General features: G+C 47.2%; 1 protein-coding gene across 32 annotated transcripts in view; it reads left to right on the top strand.

Moving 5' to 3' along the window:
- Positions 1-21,570, top strand: part of VSIG4 (V-set and immunoglobulin domain containing 4) — a 791,917-nt gene that overhangs the window by 120,819 nt on the left and 649,528 nt on the right. For 25 of the 32 annotated variants that reach the window (XM_073640892.1, XM_073640886.1, XM_073640873.1 and 22 more), the window contains 2 exons: positions 5,087-5,152; positions 14,475-14,537. The exons of 2 other annotated variants lie outside the window; for them this stretch is intronic. In XM_073640892.1, coding sequence (XP_073496993.1) covers positions 5,087-5,152; positions 14,475-14,537 — 129 coding nt within the window. The remainder of the gene's footprint in view (positions 1-5,086; positions 5,153-14,474; positions 14,538-21,570) is intronic. 5 more of the 32 variants (XM_073640887.1, XM_073640903.1, XM_073640905.1 and 2 more) reach the window with 2 other exon arrangements.

Here is a 21,570-nt window from a genome sequence, read left to right as displayed (position 1 = left end):
AGTCATTGTAATTTTCCAGTCAAATAACTATTAGAGTACAATTGAAAGGTTTTTGTACAAACTGCCTATGATAACAGTATATTTTTTAAAAAATAAAAAGCTCAAACTGCACTCAAAATGCATGTTCCAAATTATTATGCACAGCAGAGTTTTTAACCTTTTCATTTTAATAAAGAACAAAAAAATGGTCATTTTTGAAATTATAAGCATTAGCAGGTTATTACAAACTGAAATCAAACAGTTTTCAACTCAAAACTTTATTCTAGGTGATGTTACATTTGCACATAGGACCTCTTGTTCGAAAGGAGCTTCTGAACTCTCTCGTCCATTGAATTTGTCAGGTTTTGAATGGTTTCTGCTTTAATTGTTTTGCATGAGGACAGAATACCCTCCCAGAGCTGTTGCTTAGATGTGAACTGCCTCCCGCCATCATAGACACTCCTTTTGATGATGCTCCAGAGGTTCTCAATGGGGTTGAGGTCAGGGGAGCATGGGTGCCACACCATAAGTTTGTCCCCTTTTATGCCCACAGCAGCAAGAGATGCAGATGTGTTATGTGCAGCATGAGACGGGGCATTATCATGCATGAAAATTATCTTGCTGCGGAATACACGGTACTTCTTCTTGAACCATGGAAGGAAGTGCTGTTTGAGAAACTCAACATACATTATGGAGTTCATCTTTACCCCTTCAGGGATCCTAAAAGGGCCGCCAATCTCTCTCCCCATGATTCCAGCCCAAAACATTACTCCACCTCCTCGTTAGCGCCGTAGCCGTGTTTGCATGGGGTGTCCATCAACCAGCCATCCTCCACTCCATTCATCTGGACCATCGAGATCATTTCATGCATGATAATGCCCCGTCTCATGCTGCACATAACACATCTGCAACTCTGGCTGCTATGGGCATAAAAGGGGACAAACTTATGGTGTGGCACCCATGCTCCCCTGACCTCAACCCCATTGAGAACCTCTGGAGCATCATCAAAAGGAGTGTCTATGATGGCGGGAGGCAGTTCACATCTAAGCAACAGCTCTGGGAGGGTATTCTGTCCTCATGCAAAACAATTGAAGCAGAAACCATCCAAAACCTGACAAATTCAATGGACGAGAGAGTTCAGAAGCTCCTTTCGAACAAGGGGTCCTATGTGCAAATGTAACATCACCTAGAATAAAGTTTTGAGTTGAAAACTGTTTGATTTCAGTTTGTAATAACCTGCTAATGCTTATAATTTCAAAAATGACCATTTTTTTGTTCTTTATTAAAATGAAAAGATTGAAAACTCTGCTGTGCATAATAATTTGGAACATGCATTTTGAGTGCAGTTTGAGTTTTAATTTTTTTAAAAATATACTGTTATCATAGGCAGTTTGTACAAAAACCTTTCAATTGTACTCTAATAGTTATTTGACTGGAAAATTACAATGACTGCAATTCATATAGGTAATTTGGGAAAATCTGAGAAAATATTATTTGCATAATAATTTGGAACACAGTGTATTCTCTTGAGTGTATATAAACATAATAATAATTTTATTTATATAGCGCCAACATATTCCACACACAGCACTTTACAATGAAGCAGGGACATGTACAGACAATAAAGAGAATAAAAATTAACACATAGTTCAACATTTACAGAAGGAGAGAGGGTCCGGCTTGCAAGCTTACAATCTATAAGGAAATAGGGGGGACACAATAAGTAAAAAAGTACTTGTCATGTACGGTTCAGCCATCATTATAATAAATAGGGGTTTTCAAATAAGCTGCATGATCCGGTCATCTGCCATTATCTGTCTAAGTGCAGTTACCAAGTGCTATTGGGTGCATGGAGGGTGTGGAGACAGATGAGAAAGAGGGACCAAATTCTAAGGAAAATTTAGAAAGAGGGAACAAGGAAGAGTTAGAATAGTGAATTGAGGTGATAGGCCTGTCTAAATAGATGTGTTTTTAAAGCATGCTTAAAAATGTGGGGGCTAGATATTAGTCAGATAGTTTGGGTAGTGTATTCCAGAAACCTGGCACAGCACGAGAGAAGTCTTGGAGATAAATGTGCGAGGTTTGGCTTATGGAGGATGTTAGTCTTAGATCAGTTGCAGAACGGAGAGCATGTGTAGGGAGGTAGACAGAAATGAGGGAGGAGATGTATGGTGAAACAGAATTGTGGAGCGCTTTGTGGGAGACAGATATAAGTTTTTATTGTATTTTGTAGTGAATGGGCAACAAGTGCAATGACTGGCACAAGGTGGAGGCATCGGTGTAGCAGCTGGACAAAAATAAGACCCTGGCTGCTGCATTCAGAAGTTTGGTAAGAGGGAGACCAATCAGTAAACAATTTCAGTAGTCTAGATGAGAAGGAATAAGAGTGACAGTAATGATTTTTGCAGTTTCAAAGGTAAAAAAATATGAAACACCTCCCAAAATAGGGTTAATTCTTCAAATGACTTGGTGACAAAAGGCCATAGCTTCTTACTATTCAAAACAGAAAAAAGATGATTTTTCGATGACTTGATAAAAAGCTTTTATAATTGCTTAATCATTTTGTGATTAGTAAATCAGCTGTGGATCCCAAAAAAGGGATAATTTTTCACTCCTAGTTTAGAAACAATTACTTCTTCACATTCAATCAGTACCTATGTTTTGAGTTCTAAAGAGATAATTTTGGGATGACTTCTTTGTTTAGTGGTAAGCTCTTGATACTTTCCAAACAAGAATACTTTTTGCACCCAACTGCGCGAAAACGCCACAGGTTCTTCCATTTCCAATGACCACAACATTAAGGTATGAATCTGTCTATAAAAAAGGGATATTTTTTGGACTGTTTATATAATGTAAGTAGCCTACAAGGTCTTATACTGCTGTGTGTGATTAAACGGGTTATTGGTTACAACTGCTTACAATCCATTTTCCCCTAGCCAGATAGTTTAGATGGCTCGGACATTATGAAGGCTGCCTTTCCATTATCGAGCTCAACATTAAATCAATAGATTCCAAGCGGAATTCTTATTTTCATACATATACAGTACAGACCAAAAGTTTGGACACACCTCATTTAAAGATTTTTCTGCATTTTCATGACTATGAAAATTGTACATTCACACTGAAGGCATCAAAACTATGAATTAACACATGTGGAATTATATACTTAACAAAAAAGTGTGAAACAACTGAAAATATATCTTATATTCTAGGTTCTTCAAAGTAGCCACCTTTTGCTTTGATGACTGCTTTGCACACTCTTGGAATTCTCTTGATGAGCTTCAAGAGGTAGTCACCGGAAATGGTTTTCACTTCACAGGTGTGCCCTGTAAGGTTTAATAAGTTGGATTTCTTGCCCTATAAATGGGGTTGGGACCATCAGTTGTGTTGTGCAGAAGTCTGGTGGATACATAGCTGATAGTCCTACTGAATAGACTGTTAGAATTTGTATTATGGCAAGAAAAAAGCAGCTAAGTAAGGAAAAACGAGTGGCCATCATTACTTTAAGAAATGAAGGTCAGTAAGTCCAAAAAATTGGGCAAACTTTAAAAGTGTCCGCAAGTGCAGTTGCAAAAACCATCAAGCGCTACAAAGAAACTGGCTCACATGAGGACCGCCCAAGGAAAGGAAGACCAAGAGTCACCTCTGCTTCTGAGGATAAGTTTATCCGAGTCACCAGCCTCAGAAATCGCAGGTTAACAGCAGCTCAGATTAGAGACCAGGTCAATGCCGCACAGAGTTCTAGCAGCAGACACATCTCTACAACAACTGTTAAGAGGAGACTTTGTGCAGCAGGCCTTCATGGTAAAATAGCTGCTAGGAAACCACTGCTAAGGACAGGCAACAAGCCGAAGAGACTTGTTTGGGCTAAAGAACACAAGAAATGGACATTAGACCAGTGGAAATCTGTGCTTTGGTCTGATGAGTCCAAATTTGAGATCTTTGGTTCCAACCACCGTGTCTTTGTGCGACGCAGAAAAGGTGAACGGATGGACTCTACATGCCTGGTTCCCACCGTGAAGCATGGAGGAGGAGGTGTGATGATGTGGGGGTGCTTTGCTGGTGACACTGTTGGGGATTTATTCAAAATTGAAGGCATACTGAACCAGCATGGCTACCACAGAATGTTGCAGCGGCATGCTATTCCATCCGGTTTGCATTTAGTTGGACCATCATTTATTTTTCAACTGGACAATGACCCCAAACACACCTCCAGGCTGTGTAAGGGCTATTTGACCAAGAAGGAGAGTGATGGGGTGCTACGCCAGATGACCTGGCCTCCACAGTCACCAGACCTGAACCCAATAGAGATGGTTTGGGGTGAGCTGGACCGCAGAGTGAAGGCAAAAGGGCCAACAAGTACTAAGCATCTCTGGGAACTCCTTCAAGATTGTTGGAAGACCATTTCCGGTGACTACCTCTTGAAGCTCATCAAGAGAATGCCAAGAGTGTGCAAAGCAGTCATCAAAGCAAAAGGTGGCTACTTTGAAGAACCTAGAATAGAAGATATATTTTCAGTTGTTTCACACTTTTTTGTTAAGTATATAATTCCACATGTGTTAATTCATAGTTTTGATGCCTTCAGTGTGAATGTACAATTTTCATAGTCATGAAAATGCAGAAAAATCTTTAAATGAGAAGGTGTGTCCAAACTTTTGGTCTGTACTGTACTTTCCAGGCAAATAGTGGCTTTTTAGTAATGCGCCTGTGGCTAATTTTTTTTGCCGCAAGTTAAATTTTTCAGAAAAATTTAGCAAAATCCTCAAATTTGTAGTATTTTCTTTTAGAATTGCTTCTTTAAAGTACCTCTTTAGTAAATGTATCCTCAAGCTGGTGTTTATGTTTCTTAAACTTTACCATACAAAGGCATCTTGCAAAAAAGACCTTTACTTCTCGGTATATGCTCCTTTTAACATGAGAATTTAGTTCCAGCATTTGCCACTGTGTTATTGTGTCACAATTTCTGTGACTTGCTTAATTTCGTGTGTCTAGTATATGCCATGTTGGTGTCATATGCTGCCTTGTAGAACCTCTCACAGTACAGTATGTGCCTTCTGGAGGCAGCAATACAAAGCTAATAACACCAATTAATTGCATTTATTTATAGTGCAACCAATAACTGATAAACCTAAAGGAAATATAGTGACAATCACACATCAAGAACTTAAGACAAGTAAGTACTTATCTGGTTGATCTCGTTGTTGAGGTGTATACAGTGCCTTGAAAAAGCATTCATTCCCAGTGAACTTTTCGACATTTTTCACATTACACCCACAAACTTAAATGTATTTTATTGGGATTTTATGTGATATCTGTAGCGTCGTCGTCTCTGCCTCCTGCCAGGCAGAGACGCCGATCCCCTCACCGCCGCAGTCCTGGTCCGGTGTCCTCCGACTTCCCTCCTGCGTCTGCCCGGGGTGCGCATACCACGCGCAGTTCCCCAGGCACTGTGCTTAGGGCGCGCGGCGTGCGCTCCCTCCCTCTTAAAGGGGCCGAGCGCGCCGTCCTAAAGAGTCCCGAGCCAATGGCCGGAGGACTGCCCTTATATAAGGCACCTCCTCAAAAATGAAGGTGCCTTGCAAGATTGTTGTTTGTGTGCTAACACTCTCCTCAGTCTTCAGGTTCCAGTGCCCGCCAGCCTGTCTTTCAGCCGTGCACGCCAGCCTGTCTATCAGCCGTGCCCGCCAGCCTGTCTATTAGCCGTGCCCGCCAGCCTGTCTATCAGCTGTGCTCGCCAGCCGGTGTATTAGCCGTACCCGCCTGCCTGTCTATCTGCCGTGCCCGCCTGCCTGCCTATCGGCCTTGCCTGTCTACCCACATCACCTGCCTGTCTACCATCCATACTCATCTGCTGTGCCTGTCGGCCTCGGCCATCAGGCCCGTGGAAGTCGCCTGCTCTCACACAAGGTCGGTCCCAGAGTGGCACCTGGTTCACCTTCCCAATCCCTCCTTGGTTCACGAAGTCAACTAAGCTGCCGTGTGGCCAGGGTCGGTCCAGGTAGGCACTTAGTTACGCCCCTCTGGTCAGGTTCCACCACCCGGATCAGTAACAATGCCACCACAATTTAGCAAGTATTTGTGAAGTGTAAAGGAAATAAAACATGGTTTTCTAATTATTTTAAAAACATACATTTGAAAATTGTGACGTGCATTTGTGTTCAGCCCCCTACAGTCTATAAATAAAATCCTGAGTGACCAATTGCCTCCAGAATTCACAGAATTAGTAAATTGAGTCCACCTGTGTGTAATTTATTCTCAGTATAACTACAGCCATTCTGTAAAGCCCTCAGAGGTTTATGTGAGAACATTAGCGATCAACCAGCATCATGAAAACCAAAGAACACACCAGACAGGTCAGGGATAAAGTCGTGGAGAAGAGTAAAGCAGGATTAAGATAGTGAAAAAATAGCCTAAACTCTGAACATCTCAAGGAGCACTATTCAATCCATCATCCAAAAATGGAAGGAGTATGGCTCAACTGCAAACCTACCAAGACATGGCCATCCACCTAAACTGACATCCCAAGCAAGGAGAGCACTAATTAGAGAAGCAGCTAAGAGGCCCATGGTCACTCTGGAGGAGCTGCAGAGATCCTCAGCTCAGGTGGGAGGATCTGTCCACAGGACAAATATTAGTCGTATACTCCACAAATCTGGCCTTTATGAAAGAGTGGCAAGAAGAAAGCCACTTTAGAAAGCAAGCCATAAGAAGTCCTGTTTGTAGTTTGCAAAAAATCATATAGGGGACACGGTAAGCATGTGGAATATGTTACGGATCCGGGTGGTGGAACCTCTGTGCTGCGGTGCAAGGAGGGACCAGAAGGGCGTGACTAAGTACCTACTTGGCCTGACCAAGGTCGCACGGCGGCTCAATCGACTCCGTGAACCAGGGAGGGACCGAGCAGGGCAACCAGGTGCCACTCTGGGACCGACCTTGTATGAGAGCAGGTGACTCCCACGTGTCAGATAGCAGGAACTGACCGGTACAGCGGATGAGCACGGCAGGCGGGCTGACGGGTGGTCAGGGTAGACAAGCGGGCTGATCCGGCTGATAGCCAGACGGGTGCTCCGGGTAGGCAGGCTGGCGAGCACAACGGGTAACTGGCAGGTGCTTCCAGGTAAGCAGGCTGACGGGCACGGCAGGTAACAGGCAGGTGCTTCTAGGTGAGCAGGCGGGCAGAGCCCATAGACAGACTGGCGGACTGGACTGTAGACAGACCGTCGGGCTGGAAAGTAGTCAGACTGGCGGACTGGACTGAAGAACAGACTGGCGGACAGGACTGACTTGCAGAGGGACCTGAGGGCTGAAGCAACAGTAAGAAATGTGGCGCTCCTGAGGGTTCAGTCGCCACAGAGGTACTGCACCTCACCCAGAGGTGTGGTGTCTCCCTTCTCTCAGGTAGGATGGGAGTGCTGCACAGAACTCCAAAACACCTGCATCCAACACTACACTACTCCAGGCCAGCTGGAGGGGCAAGACACAATGTATGTTTCTGCTGAGCCCTGACCCTGGCTGGAGTGGGGGGAACCCAAAGGTAGGGGGAACCAGTAGTGGGTGTGGGTGGAGGAAGTAGTTAGAGGGAGCACTTTAGTAGGAGTATAAATAGGGAAGCCATCTTAGGGTGGCAGTTCAGTTGAGTGGTTCAGTAGTAGTGTGAGTTCTAGGGAGCTGTTCAGAAGAACAGCTCGGGACTGTTCGGAGGAACAGTCCGGGAGCAGAGTCTCATTGGGAGATCTGCTCCGCAGATAGGGCCAAGTGTGAAGGCCCCGGAGGGGAGCAGGGAGTAGGCTCCGTTCTACAGAAAGGATCCCAGGGGGTACGGCGATTGCAGGACGGCACCCGTATGCCCCGCATCTGTCAGAAGACAGAGGGATTGCTGCGTCATTCTAATCCCCCAGGAAGGTCAAGTAGGTCCCGGATCCGACGTACAGGAAGGACTCTAGAGCACCTGAGCGTGATTGAGAGTGGGCAGCGCAGAGCAGGAGGGAGAAGGACCAGAGTAAAGATGGTAAAAATAGGAACACGAGAAAGTGGGGTTCTGCCAGGTATTCCCAAGTTGCCTGAGGAAGGATTGAACTTCTGCCCGATGAACGCAGCGCAACGTGGGAGGCTTTTACCTGTACCATGCACCTGTGAAGTGTCTAAAGAACTGTGAGTAAAATCTTGGATGACTACACCGCACTGCCTCCATCCATTCTTTCAGCGGCACCATTGTTCCCCCTGCACTACAATGCCCAGCACAACCACCACTCCATCTTACACTGCCCTGAGGCCTGCTCCACCTGTGGGGAGCCGTCCCATCACTTGCTGCCCTAACATCTGCCTCAGAGGACTGCTGCAGCGCTGGTGATCTTCACCAGACACCACAGGTGGCGTCACGAATAATCCCAAAAACCTCATATAATAGAAGTCCCCCCTTTTTCACTGACCGCCCTGGGTCACGGACCGGGCCAGCCACCGTGATATCCCCGGCAACCAGAGGCCCGGCTGCCGAGTACCCCACGGCCCTGGGGGCGCGTCAGGAACACAGAGCAACAACCTTGCACGGGCACCTCCATATTGGAGGAGGTGCTTTAAATAGGGAAAGTCCTCCGGCCATTGGTCGGGGACTTTTTAGGACGGCGCGCGCGGCCCCTTTAAGAGGGAGGTAGCTCACGCGCGTGCCCTAAGCACAGTGCCCGGGAAGCTGCGTGCTCCAGCAGCAGAGAGGCCGGAAGACGCCGGACCAGGAGCGCGACGGTAAGGGGGACGGCGTCTCAGCCTGGCAGGGGGCAGAGACGCTGATGCTACAGAAGAAAGTGCTCTGCTCAAACTTTATTAGATCAAGATAAAATACATGTGAAGGAGGTGGGAAAAACAACAATAATCAAGGTGCTGATCAAACATGTGTTCCCCAGATATAAATATGCTAGCTATTTAACCCTTTCTCACCCGGGTGGCGAGCATTTTTATTTGTACATTTCTGGCGCAGTTTTTTTAATTAATTGTATGATTTAATATTGAGCAGAATTAAGTGTGCTGACATCCACCTATATACCGTTTGAACCCAAATAAAGCCCCTTCTATATATCGTAAGAGCCCCCACAGCCTCCCCATGTCCAGGATGAGACCCCCCATAGCCTTCTCATGTCCGGGATGAGACCCCCATAACCTCCCCATGTCAAGGATGAGACCCCCATAGCCTCCCCATGCCCAGGATGAAACCACTCATAGCCTTGCCATGTCCAAGATGAGACCCCTTCATAGCCTCCACATGTCCAGGATGAGACCCACCATAGCCTCCCCATGCCCAGGATGAGACTCCCCATAGCCTCCCCGTATCCAGGATGAGACCTCCTCCTCATAGCCTCCCCATTTCCAGGATGAGACCCCTTCATAGCCTCCCCATGTCCAGGATGAGACTCCTTCATAGCCTCTCCATGTCCAGGATCAGACCCCCCATAGCCTCCCCATATCCAGGATGAAGCCCCCACCATAGCCTTCCTATGTCCAGGATCAGACCCCCCATAGCCTCCCCATATCCAGGATGAAACCCCCACCATAGCCTTCCTATGTCCAGGATCAGACCCCCCATTGCCCACCCATTTCCAGGATGAGACCCCTTCATAGCCTCCACATGTCCAGGATGAGACCCCGCATAGCCTCCCCATGTCCAGGATGAAACCCCCCCAATAGCCTTCCTATGTCCAGGATCAGACCCCCCATTGCCCACCCATGTCCAGGATGAGACCCCTTCATAGCCTCCCCATGTCCAGGATGAGACTCCCCATAGCCTCCCCATGTCCAGGATGAGATCTCCTCATAGCCTCCCCATTTCCAGGATGAGACCCCTTCATAGTCTCCCCATGTCCAGGATGAGACTCCCATAGCCTCTCTATGTTCAGGATAAGACCCCCCATAGCCTCCCCATGCCCAGGATGACCCCCCCCCCATAGCCTTCCTATGTCCAGGATCAGACCCCCCATTGCCTACCCATGTCCAGGATGAGACCCCCATAGCATCCCCATGTCCAGGATTAGATTCCCATAGCCTCCCCATGTCCAGCATTAGACCTCCACAACCTCCCCATGAACAGCATTAGACCCTATAGCCTCCCCATGTCCAGCATTAGACCCCCATAGCCTGCCCATGTCCACCATTAGACCCCCATAGCCTCCCCATGTCCAGCATTAGACCCCTATAGCCTCCTCATGTCCAGAATGACACTCCTATAACCTCCCCATGTCCAGGATGAGACCCCCATAGCCTCCCCATGTCCAAGATGAAACCCATCATAGCCTCCACATGTCCAGGATGAGACCCACATAGCCTCCTCATGTCCAGGATAAGACGCCCATAGCCTCCCCATGTCCAGCATTAGACCCCTACAACCTTCCCATGTCCAGCATGAGACCCCCATAGCCTCCCCACGTCCAGCATTAGACCCCTACAACCTCCCCATGTCCAGCATTAGACCCCCATAGCCTCCCCATGTCCAGCATTAGACCCCCATAGCCTCCTTATGTTTAGGATGAGACCCCCATAACCTCCCCATGTCCAGGATGAGACCCCCATAGCCTCCCATACAAAAAAAAAAGAACACACTATATTCACCTTGGTCCTGTTCCCAGGGCGCTCTGTCTGTGCCTCTGCTCCTGTCTCTGGTGCGCTGACTCTGCAATACACAGCTGACGCAATGAAATGACGTCTTTGCACCAGCTGTTTCACACGCTGATTGGTGGAGGAAGAGGCTGGAGGCCCCTCCTCCACCAATGCAGTCAGCGCGGATGGAGACAGCGGGCGGAGACAGTGGGCGGGCGTGGGATAGCGTGGTGCGGAGTTAAGTATTTAAATAAAATGGCAACAGAGTCAGTGCGTGCACATACCCTGCTATCTGGCACCATTTTGTTGAAGACACTGCAAATTTGTCTTCAACAAAATGTCGCCAGAGATAGCGCTATGCGCACACGCACAGGCGCTGACTCCGGCGCCTCACTCCTCTATTCTTACCCTCCGGTACCCTCAGCTCCTGATCCCCCTCTACACTTGTGGACCCCTGCTTACAATATTTATTAATTTACTAATGGTGGAAAGGGTTAAAATGTCACATATATTATTTGTGTATCCAGTGATAAACTTGGGTGCCAAGGGCCCACCAGTAACCAACTCCAGGGCCCCACTTTTTGGCTACATGCAAATGTGACATTATCCTCAATCACAGATTTATTTATCTTGGAATATGTTTAATACAACAACTCCATTCCTGTGTATGTACCGTAAATGTTCTATTGCTAGGTTTGTGTATTGTCTATAAAGTAAAAAAAAAAAAAAAACTCCCAGAGGCTCACACACAGAAAAGACCATGTGACTGTGTGCAGTTTCCTGTGTCTGTGCATGAGAGGAGAAGCAGCCTGCTGATGCTGCACAGAGACACTTAGGCTTTGTGGAATCAGGAATATACATATCTTATCATATCTGTACCTGTTTATTAGCTGATTAAAGCTTTGTTCTGTTGTCAACACGCTTTGAGAGTGTCCTGAATGATCCGCTGCCAACAATTTAACAATGAACTGGGCTGATTGTTAAATTAATAAGATGCCGCCTTGTGTCTGTACTAGAGATGAGCGGTGTTCGACTCGAACTGTTCGCCAATCTCAAATTCGAGCTGTTTTGGGCGGTATTCGAGCCGTTCGACGAACCCGAACGATTTGCAAAAAATTCGGCTGTTCGATGTTATGTTCGATAACTGTTCATGCACCAAAAGCGTAACTGGATTTTTTCACAATAATACTGTTAATCAATGTTAATACACAGTTTCAGTGTAGAGTGGGCGGGGGGAGGGGCAGGGGATGGATCTCTGCAGAAATAATGCCGATCTCCATTTTTTTTCCCCCCGCATTTACAGTGGGGAGATGCAATCTGTCAGCCTATCAGCAGCCTACACACGGTGCTTTTTTTTCCACACAAGCAAGGGCATGTGTCAATGGCTGTGTATGTCACATGTCCTTGCCCTATAAGACCCAGCCATTTTCCCCGTTGCCACCATTTTCTCACTGCTGCAGCTGAGTGTTAGACAGCACTGCTGCTGCTGTGGGCGCTATACAGTATAACTGTGCGAATTGCGAGCGAATTTGCAGTTAAATAGAGAGACAGGTTTAAGGAGTAGGGACTAGTTCTAATTGCAGCCCTTTTGAGGGTTAGGTTACAGCAGTTCACTTTTTCCAGGCAGGTCTGTGCCAGTGCTGTGCAAGTGTTTTTTACAGCATTTGGCTAAATGTAGCTAAGCCAATCCTTTTGAGCCTGTAGCAGTGTCTGTTAGTCATTGGAGTAGCCTATCTGTGTTGCAAGCTACACCACCTGTGTATCTAATACCAATTTTTTACTGCATCTAAGCCAGCCAATCCTTTTGGGCCTGTAGCAGTATCTGGTAGTCAGCGGAGTAGCCCATCTGAAGCAAGCTACACCACCTGTGTATCTAATAACAATTTTTTACTGCAACTAGCCCAGTAAATCCTTTTGGGCATAGTAGCAGTGTCTGGTAGTCAGTGGAGTAGCCCATCTGAACCAAGGTACACCACCTGTGTATCTAATAACAATTTTTTACTGCATCTAGCCCAGTAAATCCTTTTTGGCCTGTAGCAGTGTCTGGTAGTCAGTGGAGTAGCCCACCTGAACCAAGCTACACCGCCTGTGTATCTAATAACAATTTTTTACTGCATCTAGCCCAGTAAATCCTTTTGGGCATAGTAGCAGTGTCTGCTATTCAGTGGAGTAGCCAAGCTGTTAAGCAAGCTACATCACCTGTGGTTTGAACACTTAATTTTTTCAAAGGAAACGCTTCGGGCCCCCGGGACACTCAGTGAAGAGCATCGGGGAGGCGCCCCAAGGCAAGGGGGCTGGGACTGGCGGTAGCACGACTTGAGGCGGACCGCCAAGCTCCATCCTTATAAAAGCTTTTTAACTGCAGCAGCTTTAGTGGACGCTACTGGAGCTGGAATTACCGCGGCTGCTGGCACCAGACTTGCCCTCCAATAGATCCTTGTAAAAGGATTTAAAGTGTACTCATTCAAATTACAGAGCTTAGACCTGCCTCCACCGCGGGGGGGTCTCGACCCACCAGTGGACAGGCACCAGTATTGTGAGAGGGGGGCTGGCCGTCAGGGTCCACCGCGGCTCTGGCACAAACCCGGCGACACGGAGGTCGCACGGGCAGGAACGGCCTGGCCGTGTCGGCTTCGCACTCCAGCGTAGTCCCTCTGCCCGCTCGCGCCCGTAACCTCAAAGGGATGCGCAAGCGGCTTTTCTTCCCAGTGCTGTTCCCCGCCCAGCAGGAACGTGGGGGAGCTCAGGTCGGCCTTCCACCTTACTCCCTTACCTCCCTCGCCCTCTTTCTTTCTCCATCTAACCCCTCGGCTCTGTGGTGTCCGCTCTCCCTCCAGCTCTCTCCTTCTCACAGGTGGACTACCGCATGTATTCACACTGTGGCGAATCTTTTGGGCCCAGGCATAAGAAGTCGTCGAGGTAATGGATAATATGTGCCCCCTTAGAAACGTCCATGATGACCCATTCGAGGAAGCAACTAACCGCCTCAAATAGTGAGCAGGATCTGGAGCACCCCATGGGCAAACAGCGATCTATATAGTATGCTCCTTCCCAGAAGCAGCCCAATAGGCGGACACTATTCGGAGGTACAGGTAGTAAGTAACAGTCTGTTTTGGCCATTAGGGTGCCCCTTCCCAACTTCTTGACCCGCCTGATAGCCTTGTCAAAGGATGTACAGTATATACTACTGTGCTTGGTTCCGCGTCGATGTTGTTGTTTACTGACCTGCCCCTTGGATATGACAAATGGTGGATTAGTCCGAATGTATTGGGTTCTGTTTTTGGCACGACTCCCAACGGGGATACCACAACGTCTTATAAGGAAAGTGTTCTGAATGGAACTGCCATTCTACCTAAAGATATTTCTTTTTTTAATTTTCTTGTCACGACGTCTGGGTGTTGGTAGGCTGATTTTAGATTTTTACTCCAGCCTTTCTTGATTTTAGAAGGGCATGACATGCCTATATCTGTGTCTCCTCCTCCTTTTACTCCTCCACCTCTTTTCTTTTCGCATGACTATATGTACTTGTCACTTTTCCATGTGTTAGTTGTGTCTTCTGAGCAGTTTGTCAGCTTTTGGACACCTTTGAAGGTGTTTTCTATGTGTTTCTATGTGTTTTTGTTTGCCTGCCACTGGTTTTAACGGTGTTCGACGAACAGTTCGACGAACAGTTCGGCAAACATACAGGTGTTCAACGAACCGAACCGAACCCGAACACTACGGGGATGGCTCAACACTAGTCTGTACATAGTGATTCACGTATATTGTGCCAAGTACTGCTCATATAAGAGGGTGGTGGCCCACCGGAGGATTCTCCTGCTCTCCTGTGGGCCAGTCCGAGCCTGTGTGTATCTCTTGGTTCTAGAAACAATATTACATATGTGATAATCTCTATTCGTCTGTTATCATTTTAGCAACACCAAGCACCATTTTTACTAAGAAAAAGGATGCTACCATTCTACCTGAAGTCACAACAAGTGAGTGATAAAATGTTTTATCCGTCACTTAGTGTTAAACTGTTTGTCACCTACTCTCTTCTGCACTATTGTCTTGTGTGCACCATTGGTCTTGCCAAGCAGTTCAGTTCCGCTTCCCAAATACTTGTTTTGCATCAATCTCCAACCTCCTCTTCCTTGATTGATAGCTCTGACATTACATGGACTAAAAGAAGGAGGATATATATGGAAAACAGGTAGGTTGGAAGGTTCACTGAATTGCGTGCAACCACCAGGTCTGGCAACTCCCTCAGCTTTGTAGGAAGTCTCACTGTTTTCATGGTCCCTCACTTAATCACCCTGGTACTCTTATGATTCACCTGGTGTTTGCTCTACCTATTCAGAAATGTACTAGTAATTTTGAATAGTGCCACCCTATATATTTTGTCTTGTTTTAAGCATAATTCATAGTAATTTCTTAAAAAGAGTATGTCACAAAACTCTCTACTCATAATGGCTGTTAGGCGTCGGGTGTTTTCTGGATCCAAAATGGGTTCAAAATCATCAGTGGATTCTGTGGTCTCCCATTCCAGTCCAGCTGGGGCAAATGCTGCTCAGCATTGTTGTCGGTCCCAACGCCTAGCTGGTGCACGAGATGTACAAGCTGTTGCTTCGGTCTTTGTTCCTAGCAACATGAAGGATAGGTTGCGCAGGGAAACAGGGCTGCTACAGCCTAAGTCCAGGATTCACTGCACTGAGCATGCCCGTGTTATGGTGGACCGTGATTGGTGGTTTGGGAGTCAGCTGATCCGGTGACCTGGCACCGCCTGATTGGTCGCAGGTGACGTCACCAATAATGCGATGGTGGGCAGGGCTTAATCTTTAAATAGCCCTCCCACAAACATGGCGGTACTCTCTGATCATTGAGCTGTGATGGTGTTATTGTGTGGACTCTTGGTCGTTTGGGCTCCACGTGTGCTATTGCTGTTATAGCTTCTGACAGGCAGGTTTAGCGGGAGATAGGCAGCCTTAGATGGAGGGAGGCAGGTAGCTTCGTCTGACAGTCTGGCTCCGACAAGGGGGTCACTATACACCCCGAGCAGACTGCAGACTCCGTATTCCCGGCACCGCCTGTTAGCCACGTGGAGAGATACTCCACAGTCCGGTAGCACGCCGGCTGGGAGCACGTATACGCCGGCGTGAATCACACATGCATCCTAGCGCCTGCTGCGTAGTCCATGTGCAGTAAACAAGACTACGGATACATTATATATCGCACATCTCTCGTGCAGTTAACGGAGATAGTGTGAATCGATATTCCCGCTCCGGTGTGCAATAACACGGAAGGGATTGTTATTTCAGTTGGTTGTTTTACCTTCTTACCCGGAAGGTGTTCGGCCATAGTCCTCCAGGCTGCATCGCGGACCCCGGGTTCGGTTGCTTTCCATTATTAATAAAGTTGTTTGCAACCGTCCCCTTAACAATAGCTATAGCCAAACATTGGGTATATTACAGGTTGATTAGTCTGCAAGCCCCTAACCTTTACAACCCAGAAAATGCACTGATTTTGCCAGCCCTACATTTGAGTGCAGTCTTCCTTGTCACGTGCCCCCTGGGGCCATGGAGTACTCGGTGTCCAGCCGGTCGGTTCTTTTAGGATAGTCATGGTGGAGTGACCCAGTCCGTGGCCCCGGGCTGTCATTAACAGAAGGGAATAATGTTTTGGGGATAAAGTTTTGTGACGCCACCCGTGGTATGCGGCTATAGGTGGCCGCCGCTGCTATTCAGGCCCTTTGGTGACGCAGCAGAGATGGTTCAGCTCTCCAAGGGTAGAGCTAGGCCCCAGGGCAGTTAAAGAGGTAGCTTTGTTGATACCGCAGCCTCCGGTTTGCTAGCTGAGTCTTGCAGTCCTCCACTAGTCTGGGGCCGGTCCCCTACTGCGACCTGCAGTGGACTCCGCAATTCCCCTTGGATCCCTTCTCTGTCTCTGGAGCCCTTCTCTGACTCCCTCGCTCGTCTCGTTCTCTCTCCTACTGGGCCCCTCTGACTGGGCCCTGTCTGTCTGGCCCTACTCCTCAATGGTCCTCACTCACTGGGCCCATCTGACTGGGCCCTGTCTTTGTCTGGACCCTACTCCTCAATGGTCCTCATTCACTGGGCCCTTCTAGATGTTTCTACCTGTCTTTTTATACTGTCTGTCACGTCACTAACTGTCACTTTACATGGTCCCCTCTACCTTCAGTCCTTCCTTGTGTGCTCCCCTAAACTACTTCCTCCACCCACCTCCTCTACCTAGTTCCCTCCTCCAGACCGGGACAGGGACTGTGCTCTCCCTCAGGAGCAATCTCGCCCTTCCCTACTGGAGTGATGTGGTGTTGGATGTGGGTGTGTGAGTCCCGGATAGTGCTCCCTCCTTACCAGAGAGTGGGGTACCACACCTCTGGCTGAGATGCAGTACCTCTGTGGCGACTGGACCCGCAGGGGCGCCACACTGGCTAGATGAGGTGGAGAGTCCGCTATAAAAGGCTTTGCCAGGTAAACTCAAAATTGATTGCAGTGTGCATTTCCTGCCACAATTTTTCAGCAATATTGGATAGTAGGGGTGATATTGTATGTGGGCTGCAAAGGGGTTTTATGCCAGAGATGATTTTTAATTCCAGCCTCTAACAGCAGTTTATCCTTTACACAGGGGTGGCCAATTAATTTTTTCGAGGAGCCGAATGAGAGACACGACCGTTGAGGAAGGCCGTTGAAATTAATTCTGCTCAATATTAACTTTAACATATTAGTATTATTTTATATTAATATAGATTTGATTGCTTTTTGATGAGCAAATCAAAACCATATAATTTACTGATTTTTATACAGTTTATAAAAAGCTCCTGTTATTTAACCCTTGTAATTTGATCAACAGCTTTCCTAAAAACAGTATGATGTCCCCCACAGTGTCCGCACATAGTATGATGTCCCTACAGTCCCCCCAACACAGTATGATTGCCACCATAGAGCCGCACACCTTATGAGCCCGCAAAGAGTATGATACCACACACAGAATAATGACACACACAGTATGATCCATAAAAGCTCTCTATACACAGAATGATGACCCTCACATTATCATCTCCAATGACACCCTAAAGCATTATGATGGCCACTAGAGCCCCCAAACAATATGATACCACATACCTCTACACACAGTATGATGGTCCCCTTGGTCCTCCACACAGTATGATCACCAACAATCCTAAAATGTAAAATGATGACCTCCACAGCCCCCTAACACAGAAAGAACCCCCCCCCACATTATGATCCCTCACAGCTCCCCAGTACGAAATGATGATCCCCACAGTTTAATCTTCCATACACTCCAACACATGATGACCACCACAGCCCACCACACCCCCATGCACAGTATAATGGTCCTCTACACAGTATGATCCCCAAAGCCCTCAAATACAGAATTATAACACCCACAGTAGGACTCCACACAGCCCCCCAACACAGTATGATAGCCCCCACATCATTTCATACAATTTACATACAATTCATAGTGAAGCCATTCTCCTATGTTCAATAAGAGGGTGAGAGTAACATATATCCTATATTTTCAAAATACACTTTTTATCAAAAAGGACCTCTTGCCACTTTAGTTTTATTCACTTTACAGGTTAAACTGGATACTGCATGATAAAGTGGCCTCTCCATTGCAGAGATATTGGCTAATTTCTCCTTCAACAAATAGGGTGTTAACAGAGATTCTTCTCTTGGGGCATTTACTTTTTCACCTCAATGACGTTACCTATTCAGAATAAGGAAACCAAAATACTTTACCTTAACTCTCTCTTGCTTTTTATTAAACAAAATACATAACAATTTACACAATTAAAGTGACATATGGTTAGAAGGACTACTAAAACAATCTAGATAATGTGCAAAAAAATATGGATCTAGGGGAAATACAAAACGCGCGTCAGGGAGTCTATCAGATTCTGTGCAATACAAACCCCTATGGGTAAGCACTTTTAAACAAACTTTTAAGGTTACTAGAAGTTTAATTATGTTATTTGACATTGGGGTGACAATATGAGATTATTGTGGTTGGTATGATATCTTATTTTGATCTAATTAAAGGTGACTATGGTTGTGATGAATGATTATGTGGATCATAAGTAACTAACTTCACCTTAATTGTATGAGGGTGACCACATGATATTTGATCATATAAATTTGTTGACCAGCATGTCAGCGTGGAGGAGGCTTTTAAATATATACCTACTATATTAACTATGTACAATTATAACCTAAATGGCTGATTAGCTTCACCATGTAATACTTACTTGGAATTTCCTCTAGATCCATATTTTTTGCACATTATCTGGATTGTTTTGGTCATCCTTTTATCCATATATCATTTTAATTGTGTAAATTGTTTTGTATTTTGTTTACTAAAAAGCAAGACAGATTTAAAGTAAAGTACTCTGGTTTCTTTCTTAGGCCACAGCCCCACTATCAGTATTTGGTCAGTATTCGGTCAGTATTTTTTCCCAGGAGTGGGAGACAAAACCAGGAGTGGGTGATAAATGCAGAACTGGTGACTTGTTTCTATTAGGCTATGTGCCCACAATGCAGAAATGCTCAGGATTTTTTCCTGAGCGTATCTGCATCTCCCTGGCAGAAAAAACACATGCAGATTGTACATGTGACGCGCCCCCTGGGCCGTGGGGTACCCGGAGCCGGGCCGGTAGATGCTGGGGGTTGTAGTCACTGTGGCGGTGACCCGATCCGTGACCCAGGGCGGTCAATCCAAGGGTAATTTATGTATAGGTTTATAATGTCCGACTACGCCACCTGTGGAGTGCGGCTAATGAGGCCGCCGCTGCCGAACAGTCCTCTGAAGCTGGTGGTTTGGCAGCAAGGGTATTATTGCTCCCCACAGGAGGAGTGTAGCTTCAGGACAGTGTGGGTGGATGATGGTGGTTGTAGTGCAGGGAGTCAGTAATGAACACAGAGTCCGTGTGATGCAGTCCCAAGATCTTTACTCACAGTTGTTGCAGTTCTGGTTACAGGGACCCATGTAACGGCCCTCGTCGTTCTGTGCTCACTCAGTGAGGGGTTCAGCCGACCCCCAGGTAACTCCGGAGTATTTATCAGGACCCCCTTCTGTGTGTCCTTTCTCCGGCCTTCTCCCTGCACCTCACACTCAGTGACACTTCTATCCGGTACCCTCGGGCCTTGGCGGGCGACGTGTGTTCCGTCCCCTGGGTCCTATGTGGCTACCTTCTTAGTGGGACTGCTGTGGACTTTTGGCTTATGGTACATAAAGTGCTGAAGCCTCCGGTTTCTAGTTGAGCCTTGCTGTTTCTCCGCTAGTTGAGGGACCGGTTCCCCTTATCTGGCCTCACCCCTCTACCTCCTGGTAGCAGCGGGCGTACGGGTGGCCTTCTGCACGGCCTGTACCCCTAGGGTCCCTTCGGTTCCTGGAGCCTTCCTGCTCCCACTCCTCTCTTCTCTCCTCCAGTCCTGGGCCTCATAGGCTAAGCCCGCCTCTGGAGCAGAGCTCATACAGAGCCTCTGCTCCTGTCACTTCTCCTCCTCTGACTGAACACTCCCTTGACCTAAGAAGTTGTCCCTATTTTATACTGCTGCTACTCAAGTGCTCCCAGGATCTACTTCCTCCACCCCATCCACTACATGGTTCCCCCTCTCTAGGTGGTTCCACCCACTCCAGCCAGGGATCAGGGACTGTGCTCTCCCATAGGAGCAATCTCGCCCTGTCCCCTGGAAATGTGGTGTAGTGAATGCTGGTATTAGGATCCTGAGCCATACTCCTTCCTTACCTGAGAGTGAGGTACCACACCTCTGGATGAGATGCAATACCTCTGTGGCGACCAAACCATCAGGGGCGCCACACACCCCACTGGTAAAACACAGCACGTCCCCGGGCTGGAACAGAGTAAAAACAATTTTAAAGACATGCAAAAACTTTTAGGATGCATCTGCATATAAGAGCACAAACTACATTCCTTCCCTTTATGGGAGGTACACTTCTTTTTACGTTACTGGTTACGTTTCTTTATCAAAACATTATGTGACTTTTTAAAGAACATTTCTCTTTACACTTATAAAAAACATTATAAGACTTTTTCACATATACAAACACTTCTTTTGCATATAAAACATTTTCTCATTTAAACATTCTATCAGGTCACAGCATAATCTGCAACCAGGTGTTCATTTCTTTAGTAAAGTGCAAACTGGTAAACACGAACATGAGGGACCCGTCCAAAACCCTCAACGTAGGCCCTGGGGCGGCTGCAGGGCATAGATGATCCAGGTGTTGGACCACGTCTTCGGCCACCTCCAACGGGTTTTTGTTCAGTGGTCTTGGTTATAAAAAAAATATAAAACCAATAGGGGGCACCTCAAGAGGTGCAACTATTAACAGGAAATTCCTGCTCGCAGTCCTCAGCCGGTCAGTCTTTGGACCCTTTCCGGGTAACTAAGTAGACGGGTTAAATGTTCACACTAACTTTAACTTGCAGTGTCCATTCTGCACGGGTACGGGTGACTACTTGCAGTCTTTAATAGGAGTGCTCCCTCTGGGGAGGCTCTTGACCACAATAAGCTGACCCAGCCGGGTCTTCAGCTTCGCAGAGGTAGAAGTCGCTTTCTTCCTCCACCTTGTGGACATTGAGGGCATACCAGCCCCTTACTCCTTGGTGACGGGTGTAAGTCATTGTGTCTCCGGGGTATAGGTCCCGATCAGGGTGACCCGCTTTTAGGTGAGACTCCACGTCCCTCCTGTTAACAAACAAGTCATAGTCTGTGTGCGGGTCCCGGATGAACCCCATCAGGTCCTCCCCAGAGTGATCCCACTCAAACTGGGCCTCGTCTTCCGGCAACTGGGAGACGGCGGCGGGCTGCGGAGTGGGTAGGAGCGAGGGCCGCTGGTCCTCCACCTCTGCGGACCAGTCCCACCAGCGACGTCTGTACACTCACTTGGCTGGCGGGGGAGTTGGTTCCTGCAGGGGACCCAGAAGCTGGCTGGCTGTGCCGGTGACCGGAGGTAGCGGTG

The sequence above is a fragment of the Phyllobates terribilis genome, unplaced genomic scaffold (assembly GCF_046119375.1).
Source record: "Phyllobates terribilis strain yellow unplaced genomic scaffold, ASM4611937v1 Scaffold_7__3_contigs__length_470593459, whole genome shotgun sequence".
NCBI lineage: Eukaryota > Metazoa > Chordata > Amphibia > Anura > Dendrobatidae > Phyllobates > Phyllobates terribilis.
This window is presented reverse-complemented; position numbering and strand designations above follow the sequence as displayed.